A 19,117-nucleotide genomic window follows, 5' to 3' on the forward strand; every position below is an offset into this window, starting at 1 on the left:
TGGAATAACCAGTTTGAGACGGAAAATGACGTTGCCACAAAGCAGGACAAATTTGTTGGACTTTGCAATTCATTCATATCTTGCACAATAATATACGCAAACCTTGCTTTCCCTTGCGTACTTCGCCCACTGTCAATCGAGGTCAATTTTACGCCCCTTTCGTTAAATTGTTTCACCAATGTAGCCAGAGATTGCACCTTAATCGAACAGTATGAGAATGTTATAATATTCCTTGGCATAAATGGCAACATCGATCTGCAGCGTTTACACAGGCACAAACTCGTTCTGCGCACATTCCGTATTGTCTGTCAGTCAACGGCTACGTCGACGCTGTTCGAGAATACGCCTTGCAGGATTAGCTGTGCGTCTGTGGAGATTTTTGTGGGTCATGGGGGAAAGAGCAGGAGGTAAATAAAGAGACACGCGCTAATAAACACGGGTAAAGATTTACTTTCACACTCAGTAGCTTTGCTGGTGTCTTAATGTGCCAGCTATTTATTATTTTCAAAGTAGACAATTAGGAGAAGAGGATAGTAGGAAGGTAGGAAGGTCTACAGTCAGCAGTAGGTTGTGGTGAGTAGAACATTATGCTCTCAGTCGAATAATGGTCTGTCACATTTTTGTAGCTAACTGTTAACTTGCTAGCATTTGGTCATCAACATGCATTGTAGCAAACCGGTAGCTAGCCACGCAACTAGATAGCGTTCAATGTTTTACTGAATGTATTTTGCAAGCTCAACGCTCTCTAACTAACCATAATTAGCTAGCTACACCCACTAAACACTAAATACGTTAGCTAACTAGCTAGCTAGCTAGCTATCTGGCATACTGTACATATATTGTGTAAAGTCACTGTTTATCGTTACAGTGCTAGTTGGGAGGACATTAATTTATGTAATGCGACCTTATACATCGAAAATTGGCTAAGACATGCCTCCCTCTTAACTTTTGTGCATGGACTATTGCCATGGTGTAGTGGGATGTGTGCGGTATAGTAGCTAGTTATCGGAGATAGTATCTATAGTACCTACTGCTATCTGATGGCAATGGTTCGCTTTATGGTGCTCTTTGAATTCTCAGCTGGTGGTTTTCGGGTAAAAGCATAGCAATGCTAACCTTATGTTTCAACATGACAAAGCATCATACCTTCATCATAACATTTTCATGCACACAGTCTCAACTTGAGAAGCCAACTTATATTTTGCTGTAGAGCCAATATAGCTACAGCATGCTGTCATACAGTGCCAAGTTTGACACATAACAATGAATACCTACTAACTGAATTAAACCCCTGCACACTCACTCATTTTGGGACCATACATATTCATTAAGACGGTCTCTTCTATCCACAGTATTTTGTGTGTGTGTGACAGTGTTTATTAATATCTGTCTATAATCCTCTTACCAAGGCCCTAATCGTACAGCATCTGTTTGGGTCAGTGGAAAGAAATCCTTAAATCTAAACCCTAGTGTAGCTACTGGACCACCTGTGGACAGGGTACAGCCTTGTCTCCCCTTGTTTTTTTGTGGCAAGGTTACCTGCAGTTGTGTGTGTCTGGTTCTGTTCATTCTTAAATTGTAGTGGAATGGGAAAAGGCTTAACTTCTCAGCTCCAGGACTGACTGCATTATAGAAATGGTCATAATTGTGTTTGTCTGAGAGGTTTAGTGAAGTTGAGTAGGCCACTATCTATGTACATCTGTTGTTGGCCTAGATAGTAGGTCTGCTATGTGAACAGCAGGTTCATCTCTCTCTCCGACATTTGATTGCAGTGACACACTGTTGTGGGGGAGAGGACTGTGGATCGGGGAATATTACTACAGCTTTGCAGTAGAGGGAGTTGCATTGACTGTTGGTTGTCACCCTTGAATGTTTTCTGTCACTTAAAGGGCCAGGTGTGTATTTAAAGAGTGAGTTAGACTGAAAAGCCAGTTGGAAGAGTGAAAGTGAAGCTCAAGGCTATTTTCACTCAGTTCTGTTGTGGAGCCATTCTTTGACTTCTTGCTACATTTTTGGTATCCTTGGAGGGCAGTCGTGTGTGTGTGTGTGTGTGTGTTAAAATCCAACAGATAGAGCATGTTAGATTAGGAGAGGACCATGAGTCATTGGGCACCTGGGATGAGATTTCAATTTGGCCTGGCTAGCCCTTTCATCCTCAAATAGACCTCCATATATCTCAAACGGCTCTCTCCTGTTGCTTTGATTGATGTGAAAGGTTGAAAAGAGTGATGACGCATGTCCAAACACCGCACAGGAGCTGGAGAAAAGGATAGCCTAGCTGTAGTAGGAAGGTAAAGGACTGCCCAACAGTGAGCGGACATTCACATTTTTCTTATGTTTTTCTTGATACCGGTACGCCCTCTTTGTATTCAAATGGTTTATCCTGAGCTGTCTTGCATGGGACCATGAATAGTGTTAGTGCCGGTCTATCTCTGCTTAATAGCTCACATGTTTTGTCTTGTTAGGCACCTCAACAAATGCAGAAAGAGTCTGGCACCCAGGCAGGATCCTGAATGTGATATTATCAAACTGAGTAAATTAGATGTAAAATGTTTGGAATGTTCAAATAATTCCATCCATCATTTAATGGATAAGTAGATGTTTTTATAAACTTTTTCCTCTCTTCAGTTCTAAGGTGATCTGATTGGATACGCCGCTGCCCGCTGTTGCCATGGCGATGCGGGAGCTGGTGGAGGGGGAGTGTGGGGGAGCCAATCCTCTCATGAAACTGACGGGTCATATGACCCAGGAGGGAGGAGCTTGGAGGCACAGGTCAACGCCCACTGTGAGTAGTCACCTATAGAAATTAGAATAAAGAATGTATGGAATATGTACCGTAATCCATGTTTTATGTTTTGTATATTATTTGTTTGTTATTGACCATGTTGCATTGAGAGTTATTTTTCCTGGTCAATGGTGGGGCCCATCCAGGGCTCTAAATGTAACATTTTCATTGGTAACACTCGTGCTCCCAATTTATTTATTTATTTTTAAGTTAGGAGCACGACATGAAATTTATGAGCATCAGAACTGAGATTTTAAAAAATGATTGAGATACAGCCTATATGAATTCTATCTACTTTAAGCACATGTTATGCCCTATAAATTAATATGTAACACTGTAAAGACATTTATTATAAAAGTTCAAATGAAATTACTAAGTAATTTGTGGAATATTAGGTTTCTACATTGTGTAAAAGCACTATTTTCCTATTGAGATGCATTACATTTAAAATTGTACACTGTTGTGCACTATAAACATATCAGGTTTGTGATTTCTATGATCTTTGATCTCCTGAAGAACCTATGCATTTTCCTTTCTTTCTGTGCCCCCAAATGTTTGGCTATACTGGTAAAGTTAACAGTTTATTAGCTAGCTAGCCAACGAGGTAACAAAGTGTAAACAAATGGTTAACGACATGCGAGTAGTTTTAGAATGGCCCCCGACATGGTTTCTGAATGTAAAATGTGGTCCCGGCGATTCGCTATAGGAAAATAAAAATGTTGCGCCTGTAATATGGGTCAGATCTTTTGACTTGGTCAAGCCGTTTCAGCTGTAGTAGTGGAGCAACCATGACCTTGACAACTTAGACAAGATACTGCAACTTAGTTGTACTATAGCTTTCACAAATATATCTCACAGTATCACTTTCATCCCTCTTTTTCTCCTAGATTCCCCCTACACCCATTGAAATAGCAACAGAAGAAGAGGTCAGTCTCATATTACCTTCCCAGTCCTCTTGATTCGAACTGTTGTGCTCTGTCTTCATATTCCGAAAAAAGGAATATGAAAGCACATTTCATTCATGAGGTTTGTTAATTGTTATTGAATAGGCTAGCGTTTGATGACCTCTTCTGCGTGTGTGTGTGTCCCAGTTGGTGAATGAGTTCATGCAGCAGGCGCCTCCACGGCCCCCTCACAGCTTCGACATGGGCCAGTTACTGGAGGAAATGCAGCAGATTGATCAGCAGAGCTACAGACAGGCTCCACAGAGAGGTACACACACAGCAGTAATAGTATACCCTATTATACTCTCCAACGCAGCAGAAGCAACACTATTAAAGATTTGCGGTGTGCCTATTCCAGCTGCCCGGCAGCACTTCCATGTTGTTACCCCACAGGTTTTGGAACATATGTTGACACTTCAAGACACCTTTTTATTATGTTTTCCTGTCCCGCCCATCCAAGTACTTACACTGAAAAACACACTTTATTTTACCAACGTGTGAAGAAAACAACACCCGTTCCCTCCTGTCCTGTCTGTAGCTCCGGGTGTGGCTGCGTTGGCCCTGTCTGGTGATTGGACGTCTGAGTTTCTGTCGGGAGCAGATGCCGCTGCCGCCGCCTCATCGGGGCAGGCGGGACTTGGAGACCCGGCCGATGCTGATTGGACCAGAGAGTTTATCACCGATGGCACAGGTACATTTTTTTGGAATGTCAATGGTAGGCACAATTGCCAACCATTTGTTTGAATGTACTTTGTGGCCACAACTTCTAACATGTAGAGAAATAATCTGTATCTTACTCTCTTTCCCTTTCTCTTCTCTCTTCTCTCTTTCTCAGATCCCGGGCGTTGGGCAGAGGAGTATCTGGAGCAGTCAGAGGAGAAGCTATGGCTCGGAGACCTGGGAGAGAGGGAGCAAGACTGGTAATAATGGAGAGATAGAGAAAAAGAGGAGAGCAAGGGACACGTAGATAGATACAGCGACATTCGGAGAAACCTTAAGAATGTTCCAGAGAAGATGGTGCCATTGTGATGTTGAGTCGCTAAGTGTGTCTTAAAATCCTTGACGTCGTCCTCTCAGAACTCTGTGTTGTTGCATTCACTTTATAAGGGCTTTGGCCGTAACATAGCTTTGTGCTAGTGAATTGAAGTCATTGCATAACTCACAATTAAAGCCAGTAAATCCTGCACACAAGCTTTTAGTGTGTGTATGTAATGCGTTGACTCCGTAAGTAGCAGTCATTTAATTAGGTATTCAAAAGTCTTTTGATTCCATCCTTATTGGAAATGTATTGTGAAAAGAGACAATGCATTTCAATTCCAATATATTTACAAGGATACAGTGTGATTATGTAAAATGCACATGGTCTCTTTAATCCACTTGTTCTTTAAAATAATCACTGTTTGATACTCAGTTAGCTGTTTAAATTAACCCTTTGATGTTAATGTTTGTACATCCAATAGGACGAAAGAGTACCTACCAGGAGACGAACTGAAGCAAACAGCCAATGAGCTGGTCGCAAAGGTCAATGACCCCAAGTTGCAGAACACTGAGGTGTGTGTGTGTGTGTGTGTGTGTTATTTCCTTGTCGCGTGTGTTTCATACTTTTTTCTACATATCTATCCCCATACCCTTTCCCCATTCTTTGCCCATAGAAGTAATGTAGCTTTGCAATAACAGGATAATTGTAGTTGTAGCCGTTTCTTTTGAATTGTTCAGTGAGAGACGCTTCTTTGTAGTCAATTAGACATCAAAATGTTTCATGGGAAAGCATTTTGCTGTGATGGACCGTAGTAGCATAGTGACTCTTTACAACCTGGTCTTCAGAACTGTTTGTGTGGTATCCAAGTCCTCTGTCATTATTTGTGATTTGGTTAAAGCACAAACTGATTTCATGACCAATCTAGGTCCATAAGCCATAATGGATATTGTGTCATTGTTATGTTGTTGTTGTGTTGCACTGTAGTTCCTGCGGTTCATTAGGCAGATTGGCGAGGGCAGTGTCACAGTGGAGGACAGAGCAGGCAAACAGCACACAGATAGAGCTCAGGCCAAGGAGGCTCAGAACTGGGCCTCCAACCTCAACCAGGTAGGACCCAACTTCCATTGAAGACACAAGGGGAAGGGTGCAACTGTCAACCTACAGGGAGCCATCTTGGCTCAAGCGTCCTCATTTTGTGCCTCATGACCCCCCACATCCCAGTATTTGGTGCAGACCCCTGCAATTGTTACTAACTACATAACCAAGTGATGGCCATGAACTTTTCTGTATGTGAGCCTTGCACTAGGCTGTACAATGTATAATTTGGAAATGGTATGTGTAGAAATCATTTATTGTGGAAAAGAGAGCATTGTCCTTTCAATACATGTGATTTCTATCAGCCAACTTCTGCCAATGAAAATCATCATAGCTGTTCCCGTCTTGAATCAGACTTCCAGTTCCCCTTATCAGGTGAAGTCGTATGTTTTTAACAGGGTTGTGGGAAATTATTTTTCAATTCCGGTAGGGGATTGAAAAATAATATAATAGGCATTTTTGTATTGTTTTCATCATGAGTTGAATTCCAAGTCATTTCCTGAATTAGATCCCAGCCCTGGTGTATGTAGTCATAGGAGTTCTCATGGTTGCTCTTTTTAACTGTGACATCTATTTTTTTCCCCCTTCGACCCTGCCGTGAACTCTTGGCTTTCCCCTCCTTCGATTAACAACCCCCATTCATTTGTACCAAATTAAAACTCCTCCGTCCTCACCTCTCCCAAAACAAAAACCCAATGCCTCACACCTGCGACAAAACAATCACGCCTCCCCCCGTTCTCCGCTCCCTGGTTGCCATAGTTCCTGGAGGAGACTGGGGGAGGGACTTTACCCTCGACAACCCAAGAGTGGGATCAGAAGATTGCCAAAGCTAAGGCTAAACAGGCACATCAATGGGCTTCTGTCGTCAAGCAGGTAGGACCCCTGACGCAATGGCAACACTGCCCAGTGGCTCCGCAACCGGCTTTCTGTCAAGAAAGTTGTGCTGATTATATTTTTCATCTGCCTTTTTTTGCGGCAGTTGGATGGCTGTTTTTAGTGGCAGAAGGTTGTGCCCACTGTAGTTTGTCCCGTAGTTTCTTAGCACTTTGTAAACCCAAGGAAGATGCATTGTTTTTGCTGATTAAACTTGCATTTAGATTATAGCGACTACTTTTAGAGAAGTAGTAACAATGACCTGCACTGAAGGTATGTAAATTGTAGGGGAGAAAGGGAATGGGTGTGGTTCTCTGATGTTTTACTTCTTCCCATTCCTTTATCTTGTCTTCCACTCATCCTTCTTCCCCATCTTTTTCTGCTTCTCCTTTACTGTCACAACCTCAAAGTCCCACTTTAAGTGTTGTTATCGAGTTATGGACAACTTGGTGTCCACATCTGCCATTGCTACCTCTTCCTTCCTGTTCAGGTCTCAGTGGAGTCAGCAGAATCATGGGTAGATGAGTTTGCCACTGGAGGTCCAGATTTCCAGCAAGCTAAAGCTGCTGTGGAGGTAAGAGAGATGCAGAACAATACAATAGGAAAGATAACATAATAATTATCATAAACGTCTTTTAAACATCTTCCAAATTGTATTTATCAAGAATAATTCTGGCCTATGCCCAAATCAATTCATTATGCCCTAATCTTCACATGGCTGTGCAAGGGTGCAGCCATGGGTAGGCCTGGGATGGCATAGGCCCACCCACTTGGGAGCCAGGCTCAGCCAATCGGGAAGAGTTTTTCCCAACAAAAGGGTTTCTATTACAAACAGAAATAGTCCTCATCACTCCCTCAGACGATCCCGCAGGGGAAGAAGTCGGATGTGGAGGTCCTAGGCTGGCGTGGTTACGCGTGGTCTGCGGTTGTGAGGCCGGTTGGGTGCACTGCCAAATTCTCTAAAGTGGCGTTGAAGGCTTATGGTAGAGAAATTAACATTCAATTATCTGGCAACAGCTCTGGTGGACATTCCTGCAGTCAGCATTCCAATTGCACGCTCCCTCAACTTGAGACATGTGTTGTGTGACAAAACTGCACATTTTAGTGGCCTTTTATTGTCCCCAGCACAAGGTGCACCTGTGTAATGATCATGCTGTTTAATCAGCTTCTTGATAAGCCACACCTGTCAGGGGGATGGATTATCTTGGCAAAGGAGGGAGACGTACTCACTAACAGAGATGTAAGCACATTTTTGCACAACATTTGAAAGAAATAAGCTTTCTGCGTATGGAAAGGTTCTGGGATCTTTTATTTCAGCTCATGAAACATGGGACCAACACTACATGTTTAGTTTATATTTGTGTTCAGTATGTATAAAGCTCTTTACATATACTATATTGCAGTAATAATGCCATTGCACATTTTCACTTCACACATCAGGTAATTACATTGGCTTAAAGTACACTGTATATAGAACCTTTATCAAAGTTCACATTGACCCTTGGGCATCCCATAAAAATAGTGATTTGGACCAATGTTAATGTTAGGGGGTTTCCCACAGCAACTGATATGATGGAGATGCCCAGCACCTCCATCATTTGTCCTCTGACTTTGACACTGTAACTGTTCCTCTGTATCAGAGCGACTTGGACTTCTGGGAGAAGCTGCAGCAGGAGTGGGAGGAGATGGCCAAGAGAGATGCAGAAAGTCACCCCTGGCTCTCCGATTTTGACCAGATGCTCAGTAGCTCCTACGACAAGGTACTTGACATAGCTTCCTATCCACCTGTGGAAGAGGTGTTGGAGGGCCAGTAGGAGGCACTCTTTACTCTGGTCTAAAAAAAAATATCCCATGGCACTTATCGTAAGAGTAGGGGTGTTAACCCCGGTGTCCATGGCCGCCTAATCATCCGCAGCTTCCAACTGGCTCATGCATCCCACCTCCTCTCCCCTCTAACTCTTCCCCAGGTTGTTGCTGTAATCGAGAAAGTGTTCTCAGTCAACTTACCTGGTTAAAATAAGGGTTAGTTTTTAGTTAAGGATAAGTTTTGCCTTTCAGATCACAATGAATAAGTTCAGCATTTCTACCTGTCCAGGCTAAAAAAAAATCTGTCTTGTCTGCTAAATTGCTGTTCATGATTCAACTCTCTCTCTTTCTTTCCCTCCCTCGCTCTCTCACACCCTCCAGGGGTACCAGTTTGAGGAGGACAACCCGTACATGTCCCACCAGGACCCCCTTGCTGAGGGGGTGAGGAGGATGGAGGCAGGGGACATCCCTGGGGCCGTGCGCCTGTTTGAGAGCGCCGTACAGAGAGAACCAGACAACCAGCTGGTGAGACACTCATTAATTTCTAATTAATAACTCCGATATAATATCTCAAGGTGAAATTATTTCTGGCCAACAAGCGCTGGCGACTAAGGGGGTTCTTTCCTACTCTGCTAGCATTAGGTGGGTGAAGAGGTAAAGAGAACTAAGCACTCTCTCTTTTTTTCCCTCGCATCTTTTTTTTTAGGCATGGCAATATCTGGGAACCTGTCAGGCAGAGAACGAACAAGAGTTTGCAGCCATCAGTGCCCTCCGCAGGTAAAGAGATGGAATAGCAGCCTCACTGACTGGAGAGAAGTCCCTAGTGTGTCCCAAGTGGCACCCTATTCCCTATATAAGGCACCCATAGGGCTCTGGACAAAAGGAGTGCACCATATAGAGCAGGGTTGTCAAACTTATTTTCATCTGGGGGCTGCATTCTGTTTTCAACAAGGTCCAGAGGGCCACACTGAAAATGTGTTATTTCCTTGCTGTCAAAATGTGCAAAAAACATTTCCTCTGTTCATCGTTTTTTAAACTTTTTTTTTTGCTACCTGATTTTAGCTTTTGTTTCAGTGATTGTTAGCAAGCTGGACAGAGGTGAGAAAATTGTATAAATGTAGGTCCATTATATACTGAGCAACAATTTCAACAGTTTCTTTACTGAGTTACAGTTCATATAAGGAAATCAGTCAATTGAAATAAATTCATTAGGCCCTAATCTATGGATTTCACATGACTGGGCAGGGGAGCAGCCATGGGTGGGCCTGGGAGGGCGTAGGCCCACCCACTTGGGAGCCAGGCCCTGCCAATAAGGAGTTTTTTCCTACAAAAGGGCTTTATTACAGACAAAAATACTCCTTGGCTTCATCAGCTGTCCGGGTGTCTGATATCAGAGATCCCGCAGGTGAAGAAGCATGATGTGGAGGTCCTGGGCTGGGATTGGTTACATGTGGTCTGTGGTTGTCAGGCAGGCTGGACATACTGACAAATTCTCTGAAACAACATTGGAGGCGGCTTATGGTAGAGAAATTATCATTAAATTCTCTGGCAAAAGCTCTGGTGGACATTCCTGCAGTCTGCATGCCAATTGCACGTTCCCTCAATTTGACATCTGTGGTATTGTGTTGTGTGACAAAACTGCACATTTTATAGTGGCCTTTTATTGGCCCCAGCACAACATGCACTTGTGTAATGATCAGTGATGGAAAAAGTACCCAATTGTCATACTTGAGTAAAGATACCTTAATAGAAAATGACTCAAGTAAAAGTGAGTCACCCAGTAAAATCTACTTGAGGAGAAGTCTAAATATACTTAAGTATCAAAAGTTAGTCTAAATAATTTCAATGTTCTTATATTAACCAAACCACACGGCACCTTTTTATTTTTTAATTACGGATAGCCAGGGGCACACTCCAACACTCAGACATCATTTACAAACAAAGCATGTGTTTAGTGAGTCTGCTAAATCAGAGGCAGTAGAGATGACCAGGGATGTTCTCTTGATAAGTGTTTGAATTAGACAATTTTCCTGTCCTGCAAACATTTAACATTTACATTTAAGTCATTTAGCAGACGCTCTTATCCAGAGCGACTTACAAATTGGTGCTTTCACCTTATGACATCCAGTGGAACAGCCACTTTACAATAGTGCATCTAGGTCTTTTAAGGGGGTGAGAAGGATTACTTTATCCTATCCTAGGTATTCCTTAAAGAGGTGGGGTTTCAGGTGTCTCCGGAAGGTGGTGATTGACTCCGCTGTCCTGGCGTCGTGAGGGAGTTTGTTCCACCATTGGGGGGCCAGAGCAGCGAACAGTTTTGACTGGGCTGAGCGGGAACTGTACTTCCTCAGTGGTAGGGAGGCGAGCAGGCCAGAGGTGGATGAACGCAGTGCCCTTGTTTGGGTGTAGGGCCTGATCAGAGCCTGGAGGTACTGAGGTGCCGTTCCCCTCACAGCTCCGTAGGCAAGCACCATGGTCTTGTAGCGGATGCGAGCTTCAACTGGAAGCCAGTGGAGAGAGCGGAGGAGCGGGGTGACGTGAGAGAACTTGGGAAGGTTTAACACCAGACGGGCTGCGGCGTTCTGGATGAGTTGTAGGGGTTTAATGGCACAGGCAGGGAGCCCAGCCAACAGCGAGTTGCAGTAATCCAGACGGGAGATGACAAGTGCCTGGATTAGGACCTGCGCCGCTTCCTGTGTGAGGCAGGGTCGTACTCTGCGGATGTTGTAGAGCATGAACCTACAGGAACGGGCCACCGCCCGTTCCTGTAGCAGTTCCTCTGTCCGGTGTCTGTTCTTTTTCCCATCTTAATCTTTTCCTTTTATTGGCCGGTCTGAGATATGGCTTTTTCTTTGCAAGTCTGCCTAGAAGGCCAGCATCCCGGAGTCGCCTCTTCGATGTTGACTTTGAGGCTTGTTTTGCGGGTATTATTTAATAAAGCTGCCAGTTGAGGAATTGTGAGGTGTCTTTCTCAAACTAGACACTCTAATATACTTGTCCTCTTGCTCAGTTGTGCACCGGGGCCTCCCACTCCTCTTTCTTTTCTGGTTAGAACAAGTTTGTGCTGTTCTGTGAAGGGAGTAGTACACAGCTTTGTACGATATCTTCAGTTTCTTGGCAATTTCTTGCATGGAATATCCTTAATTTCTCAGAACAACAATAGACTGACAAGTTTCAGAAGAAAGGTCTTGTTTCTGGCCATTTTGAGCCTGTAATCAAACCTGCAAATGCTGATCCTCCAGATACTCAACTAGTCTAAAGAAGGACAGTTTTATTGCTTCTTTATCAGCAACACAGTTTTCAGCTGTGCTTACATAATTTCTAACATAATTGCAAAAGGGTTTTCTAATGATCAATTAGCCTTTTAAAATTATAAACTTGGATTAGCTAACAACGTGCCATTGGACACAGGAGTGATGGTTGCTGATAATGGGCCTCTGTACACCTATGTAGATCAGCTGTTTTCAGCTACAATAATGTTTACAACATTAACAATATCTACACTGTATTTCTGATCAATTTGAAAAAATGTGCTTTTCTTTAAAAAACAAGGACATTTTTAAGTGACCCCAAACTTTTGAAAAGTAGTGTGTGCATGCGTGTGTGTGCGTGCGTGCTAAGCTGTCATCAAGGCAATGGGTGGCTACTTTGAAGAATCTCAAATATAATATATGTTTTGATTTGTTTAACTTTTTTGGTTAATACATTTGTATACTCTGTGTTATTTCATAATTTTTTATTCTACAATATAGAAAATAGTTTTAAAAAATAAAGAAAAACCCTTGAATGAGTAGGTGTTAAACCACCCATGAGCCGCATTGAATTGGCTTGTATGTTTGACACCCCTGACATGGAGAATAAGGGTGCCGTTTGGGAAGTAGTTTCCTGTGTGACATTAAGAGTATGTCATGAGGTGTGTACTTATTTGATTTATGAATACCTGTTTTATGTGTGGCTTGAATACAAAGATGCTATGATAAGCATGAACTGGGTGCAAAATAGGAAGTCCTTGAAGTTACATGAATGCCTGTGACGACTTGTTGCCTTGGTGTTGGCTGACAACATTTTCTCGGGTTCTCACCTTTCTCTCTTTTTTTTTTTCTCTCTGTCTCTTGCCTGCTCTTCTTCTCTCGCCGTTTAGATGCATAGAGTTGAAGAAGGACAACCTGACCGCTCTGATGGCACTGGCCGTCAGTTTCACCAACGAATCGCTGCACAGGCAGGCCTGTGAGACCCTTCGCGACTGGCTGAGGCACAACCCCGCATACCGGCCAGTCCTGGAGCAGAGTGAACGGGAGCGAGAGAAGGACGGCGGGACCAGAGAGCGGGAGAGATTTGGCTCACTGCTGCCAGAGTGAGTGGACCTTTTTCGTTGTGTACAAATTTGGTGTGCATGTATATTCAAAATGGTACTTAGAACTCCTAATGAATATAACACAAAATGAAATGCTAAATATGCAATACAGGACGTTCTCCTGTATTTTCTCATGTTACGAAAACATGGATTCTATCTGTTGGTTTAAAATATTACAATTGTTAAATCTTCTCCCTTCTCCGTTTTCCCCATCTCTGTGCCTCCCTCCTTCCTCCCCCACTCTCAGTTCTTTGTTTACAGAGGTGCAGTCCCTGTTCCTCAGTGCGGCGAACTCTGACCCCGCCCGCGTCGACCCCCAGCTACAGTGTGGCCTGGGAGTCCTCTTCAATCTGAGCGGGGAGTATGACAAGGCCGTGGACTGTTTCACAGCAGCCCTCTCTGTCACACCACAGGTACACTAGTAGGTTATCCACTTCACAGCAGTAACTCTTACCAATCTGTGGTTCATGTGTGTTTGGAGAATAGACACACTAGTTTATGATTTGCCAAATTGTATTTAAACAGCATAAAGTTGATGAATTCAAACGTGTTCGAATACTTGCATCCTTCCTTGCTTGCTTCCTTGAAGTAATTTCTGATCTGTATGCTAATCGTTACCTGAAAGCAATTGGCTCCATCCCATTGTAAAAAATCTTGTGATCCACCTTTGATTTTCTTTTCAGACGGTGGGTTACAGGTGAAAAAACAAAGAAATGCATACAAAGATAACCCCTTCCCATCCAGCAAACGAAGTCCCCCTCCCACTTAACCATCCCTTGAGTCACCCCTTACATTCCCGCCAATCCCCCCCAGCCCTCTCCCAAGACGACCAGAGACCCCCTCCTCCGTATCACACTTTCCCTGTGGGCCTGAAAGCAAAGAAAGTAACAAAAGTTAAAATAGAAGTCCTGCTGCAAACGGTTTGAGGCTGCCCAAGTCAAGGAACAATTGAGGCCTGGACAAATATACTTGACGATAGTAAAACAGAGCGTCAAAAATCCTGCTAATTTCCTGTTTGAAGTTTCATCTTGGTTTCGCCTGTAAGATCAGTTCTGGGGTACTCACAGATAATATCTTTGCAGTTTTGAAAACGTCAGAGTGTTTTCTTTCCAAAGCTGGCAATTATATGCATAGACGAGCATCTTTTCGTGTCAAAATATTGCGCTTAAAACGGGCATGTTTTTTTTATCCAATAATGACATAGCGCCCCCATAGGTTTGAAGAGGTTAACAGAATGGTATGTGCTCGTATAGCACTGTGCCATATTAGGGGATGGTATGTGAGGAAAATTAAGTGCATGATCCCCGGTTTGTAAGAGTCAGCAAATAAGTAAGTAGGTTTGTCCAAAATCAAAAAAAATCAAAAAAAAATTTTTTTGGTGTTTACGTAATGCAGAGGGTAGTTTTCTGTATAAGTCTGTGTGAGAAACACAAAATGTATCTAACACTAATTCAGGAGCTCATGACCTCTGTCTGTTTCCCTCTCTCAGGACTACCTGCTGTGGAATAAACTGGGCGCTACCCTGGCCAATGGAAGCCGCTCAGAGGAGGCTGTTGCCGCCTACAGGAGGGCGCTGGAACTGCAGCCAGGCTTCATCCGCAGTCGGTACAACCTGGGAATCAGCTGTGTCAACCTAGGAGCCCACAGGTGAGAGGGAGAGCCTTTTGTGGCCAGAGATACAAAATGGTGCAAGAAAAAAATTCACACAATACATTTTTTTTTAAATAAGATTTGATCAAAACCACCTAAAACACTGCACTTTCTTATGTTCATCAAAGGTAAGTTGTAGATTCCGGTCATACCAGGAGTAGAAATTTGGACTTTATTAAATGTATTGACTTTGTTCACAATATAATTATTTTTGCCTTAATACAAATCTATTGAATGCACCACAATTACAATTTCATGTTGACCCCTATTCTCTTCCTGGTTTACAGAGAGGCCGTGGAGCACTTCCTGGAAGCCCTGTCCCTGCAGCGGCAGGCATCGGGGGAGGGCGAGACGGTCAGTGCCAGCCGGGCCCCAGGGGGTGCCGCGGCCACCATGATGTCCGACAACATCTGGTCCACCCTGCGCATGGCCTTAAGCATGATGGGAGAGAGCTCGCTATACGCGGCGGCTGACCGGCGAGACCTCGACACGCTGCTCTCCTACTTCTGTCAGAGGGAGGGGGAATGAAGGTGTGGGAGGGCCGAAGGGGGGAGAGGGGCAGGAGGAGAGTTGATAGTGTGTGAGTGCGCACTTAGGGGAGGAAGGTGTCTGGGAGAGTTGGAGAGCGAGAGGTCCTGTCCACAAACAACCCCCTAGCCCTAACCCTATAGGCACTTCATATAAACCTGAAATTATTGGATAAGTATAAACAACATGGAAGTAGCTCCATTTGTAGAATTTCTGCCATCTTGCTTATAACTACCAGGGTTGGGGTCAGTTTACTTCCTGAATTGAAATGGAACTGACACCAACCCTGATACCTATCCAATCCTTTCAGGAAGAGAGGTAGGATGATGTGTGACAAGGGGAGAGTTGGCCGAAAGGGAGGAGAGGTGAGAAGGACATTTTGATGTGTCTCAGCAACCAAGGGAAATGCACCGTGTATATACCAGGTGTATTGAATACATACTATTTCCTCCCCTGATCATTCTGACATAGCCTGGTTTCCAGTTGGTTCCTACTTTTTTCATTATCATGTTTGACACACAGCAGAAACAGACTGGCACCCAGGCTAGTTCCCAGATGTCTGGTTAGTTACCCTCTGTCCTCAGCAACTGGTGCAGGGATGTTCTTGTATTCCTCATAATCAGAGGCATCATCATGCCTATTGAAACTGAGGAGTCACGTGACTCCCTTAGTTTCATTCAGCTCTATGAACCATGGAATGTATACATTGGATACTAGTGAAAAGTTTGCACCTTATGTTTTCCAGAGGGAATAAAACACAGACGTGGTAGAGCAAAAGATCAAGTTGAGATGAATGTTCCTGTAATGTTAAGAAAATATATGATCTTGTTTGTTTGGAGGATCTTTGTTTTTCCTTTTTTATTCCCCCTTGAAAATATGAAGTTCAAACGTTGTAAAGCTGGCTTACTGATTCCGAATCAATTGCTGAAGGTTAAAAGAGACCATTACAGTAATATAGATATCTGGCTTTGGAGCAGGGGTGCTGAACTCCCGTCCTTGAGGAGCCGGTGTCTTTCTTTTTTCTCTCTCGTTATTTTAGAGAATGAATTATACTTGTACTCAGTCCAATCAATGACATATCAATCAATGAAGTACTCAAGAGAAATGAGACTGCTGACATGAGTTGTACACACCAGAGTCGTATTCGCTAGTAGTAACCCAATGGAAGCAAACGGGGAGGGACCTACCTGAATTTGTCCAATAAGAAACGCTTGTTTTCATTTTCTGTTGCTACTGTGTGCAAGAATGAATATGACTTGGCTTTGGACAGAGGATGACATCAGTGTAAAGGGGATGGTATACCGAAAGAGGTGTCTTTGCACTTCTTCCCACCCTCAACCCTTCTTTCTTCAGACAAATGCCCTTGTTGTAAAATAATTAGCTTAATTGTAAAATAATGCTTTTTTTTGCCATATTGTCTGTAATATAATTATTGTACTGTTTTCAAAATAGTTAACCATACTGTAATGATTATTAATATGATATTCAGCAATAAAGCTCTGACTCCAAAAATGCTCTCTTATTGATTAAGCCTACTTGTCATGTTTAAAAGGGTAGTATTTCCCATATTTGTATTTTCCTTGGCCAGTTGCAGGATAGCAGACCCAAATAGACCAAACAGACCCAGGATTGGGCTGCTTTTGCAGTACGAAAAAGCAACTGTTCAATGCAGTTTGTTTATTCAGCCAAGAGTATCTGCTACAGGGACTACTTTAAATTGCACATATCTAGCTCTTTCTATGAATAGTAAGTAGCATACTACACGTGGACAAGTACTTGTAAGTACAAAGGGGGGGTTTAGGCGGGGCATGTACATTCACATACGTATTCACAAGGAAAGTATTCGGCTTTCAAATACACTATACAAAGTATGTGGACACCCTTTCAAATGAGTTGATTTGGCTATTTAAGCCACACCCGTTGCTGACAGGTGTATAAAGTTGAGCACACAGCCATGCAATCGCGATAGACAAACATTGGCAGTGGAATGGCCTTACTGAAGAGCTCAGTGACTTTCAACGTGGCACCGTCATTGGATGCCACCTTTCCAATAAGTCAGTTTGTCAAATTTCTGCCCTGCTAGACCTGCCCTGGTCAACTGTAAGTACTGTTATTGTGAAGTGGAAATGTCTAGGAGCAACAACGGCTGAGCCAGGAAGTGGTAGGCCACACAAGCTCATAGAACGGGACCGCCGAGGGCTGAAGCACGTAATGTGTAAAAAGAAATCTGTCCTTGGTTGCAACACTCACTACTGAGTTCCAAACTGCCTCTGGAAGCAACATCGGCACGAACCGTTCGTTGGGAGCTTCATGAAATGGGTCTCCATGGCCGAGCAGCTGCACACAAGCCTAAGATCACTGTGTGTAATGCCAAGCGTCGGCTGGAGTGACGTAAACGTCGCCACCATTGGACTCTGGAGCAGAAGAAACATTTTCTGGCTTGATGAATCACGCTTCCCTATCTGGCAGTCCGTCGGATGAATCTGGGTTTGATGGATCCCAAGAGAATGCTACCTGCCCCAATGCATAGTGCCAACTGTAAAGTTTGGTGGAGGAGGAACAATGGTCTGGGAATGATTTTCAGGGTTTCGAGCTAGGCCCCTTAGTGAAAGGAAATCTTAACGCTACAGCACATTCTAGACAATTCTGTGCTTCCAACTTTGTGGCAACAGTTTGGGGAAGGCCCTTTCCTGTTTCAGCATGACAATGCCCCCCATTGAAAAAGCAAGGTCCATAGAGAAATGGTTTGTCGAGATCGGTGTGTAAGAACTTGACTGGCCTGCACAGAGCCCTGACCTCAACCCCATCGAACACCTTTGGGATGAATTGGAATGCCAATTGCGAGCCAGGCTTAATCGCCTAACATCAGTGCCTGACCTCACTAATGCTCTTTTGGCTGAATGGAAGCAAGTCCCTGCAGCAATGTTCCAACATCTAGTGGAAAGCCTTCTCAGAAGAGTGGAGGCTGTTATAGCAGCAAAGGGGGACCAACTCCATATTAATGCCCATGATTTTGGAATGAGATGTTCGACGAGCAGGTGTCCACATTCTTTTGGTCATGTAGTGTAAATTGCATTGCACAACATTGACAATTATCAAACAAAGGATCAAGTTAAAATGTATGCCTGCGATTTCTATCTACCAATGAAAATCATCATAGCTGTTCTCGTCTTCAATCAGACTTCCAGTTCCCCTTGTCAAGTGAAGTCATACTGTAAGTTTTTAACAGAGTTGGTGCAAATTATTTTCAATTTAGGCTACATATTTGTATTTGTGAAACGCAGTCAATCATCTTTCATGTCACCAGAATAAGATCCCGACATTTATTGGAAAGGCGTATCAAGATCACCGTGCACTTTCACCACCCTGTGAAATTCATAACTTTTCAGCTGTAGCCTAATAAACTGCATGCTTTCCTTAGTCATAGTGGGAGGACCACACAACATATCATCGTATGACTCGATATGATTGTTATTATATCAATATTTGCGCATAAAGGCGTTTCCACCACCATTCCAAGATCCCACCATGTCAAACTAAGAAATTATCTGTCAGCAACAAATGCATTTATAAAATTGTATCGAAAATCCTGTTTCCGTTACAGCTGTCTTGATCTTTTTTTTATTCGGTATGACTTCACAATACTCACATAAAAACTGTGGATGGAAACGTGGTTATTGACAGTATTTCCCTCATTTTCTTGGCCAGTTGCTTTAGAGGAGACCCAAATAGGACAAAAAATACCCAGGATTAGGCTGTTTTTACAGCACAAAACAGCAAATGGTAAATGCAGTTACTAGTATCTGCTGCAATGACTACTTTGTATATAACTTTATGGGTTTATATACACATCATTGAACTTGACTTCTCTATAGGTTTTGCACAGATACAGTATTTTGCTATGGGCTGTTTCTATGGGTAGAGCACAACCAAACATGTTCCCATTCACCAGATAAGAATGCGGCTTTCAAATGATGTTGCATTGCACAACATTCAAGAGGGTCAAATTCAAATCCACAAAGCATGGTCAGATCTTGTGTAGGTTTTAAAACTTGTTTTCAGTAGAAAACCACGCCTATTTTAGACATCGTAGGCACAATCAG

The 19,117-nt window shown here is 43.2% G+C and overlaps 1 protein-coding gene across 5 annotated transcripts; it reads left to right on the plus strand.

Annotated features, from left to right (window-relative positions):
* Positions 1-180: 180 nt before the first annotated feature.
* On the plus strand, positions 181-16,540 carry LOC115141328 (peroxisomal targeting signal 1 receptor-like). Of its 5 annotated transcripts, none has more exons than XM_029680074.2 (17): positions 181-573; positions 2,629-2,785; positions 3,673-3,711; positions 3,877-3,997; positions 4,268-4,420; positions 4,565-4,649; positions 5,190-5,280; positions 5,693-5,815; positions 6,563-6,676; positions 7,167-7,250; positions 8,317-8,436; positions 8,864-9,007; positions 9,189-9,259; positions 12,624-12,836; positions 13,084-13,249; positions 14,326-14,483; positions 14,774-16,540. In XM_029680074.2, exons 2-17 carry the CDS (start codon positions 2,672-2,674, stop codon positions 15,012-15,014), a joined length of 2,037 nt encoding a protein of 678 aa, XP_029535934.1. In that variant the 5' UTR covers positions 181-573; positions 2,629-2,671; the 3' UTR covers positions 15,015-16,540. The 5 variants fall into 5 exon arrangements, with proteins under 5 accessions (XP_029535934.1, XP_029535935.1, XP_029535936.1 ...); XM_029680075.2 differs by having other exon boundaries at positions 181-439; XM_029680076.2 differs by having other exon boundaries at positions 181-407.
* The last annotated feature ends 2,577 nt before the right edge of the window (positions 16,541-19,117 follow it).

Source organism: Oncorhynchus nerka, linkage group LG3, assembly GCF_034236695.1.
Source record: "Oncorhynchus nerka isolate Pitt River linkage group LG3, Oner_Uvic_2.0, whole genome shotgun sequence".
Taxonomy (NCBI): domain Eukaryota; kingdom Metazoa; phylum Chordata; class Actinopteri; order Salmoniformes; family Salmonidae; genus Oncorhynchus; species Oncorhynchus nerka.

Bases quoted from the DNA above. Each gene is read 5' to 3' on its own strand.
- LOC115141328 (XM_029680074.2), top strand. From the start codon at position 2,672: ATGGCGATGCGGGAGCTGGTGGAGGGGGAGTGTGGGGGAGCCAATCCT. The intron at 9,260-12,623 runs GTAAAGAGATGG...CTCGCCGTTTAG, and splicing joins GCCATCAGTGCCCTCCGCAG to ATGCATAGAGTTGAAGAAGG. The intron at 13,250-14,325 runs GTACACTAGTAG...TCCCTCTCTCAG, and splicing joins CCCTCTCTGTCACACCACAG to GACTACCTGCTGTGGAATAA.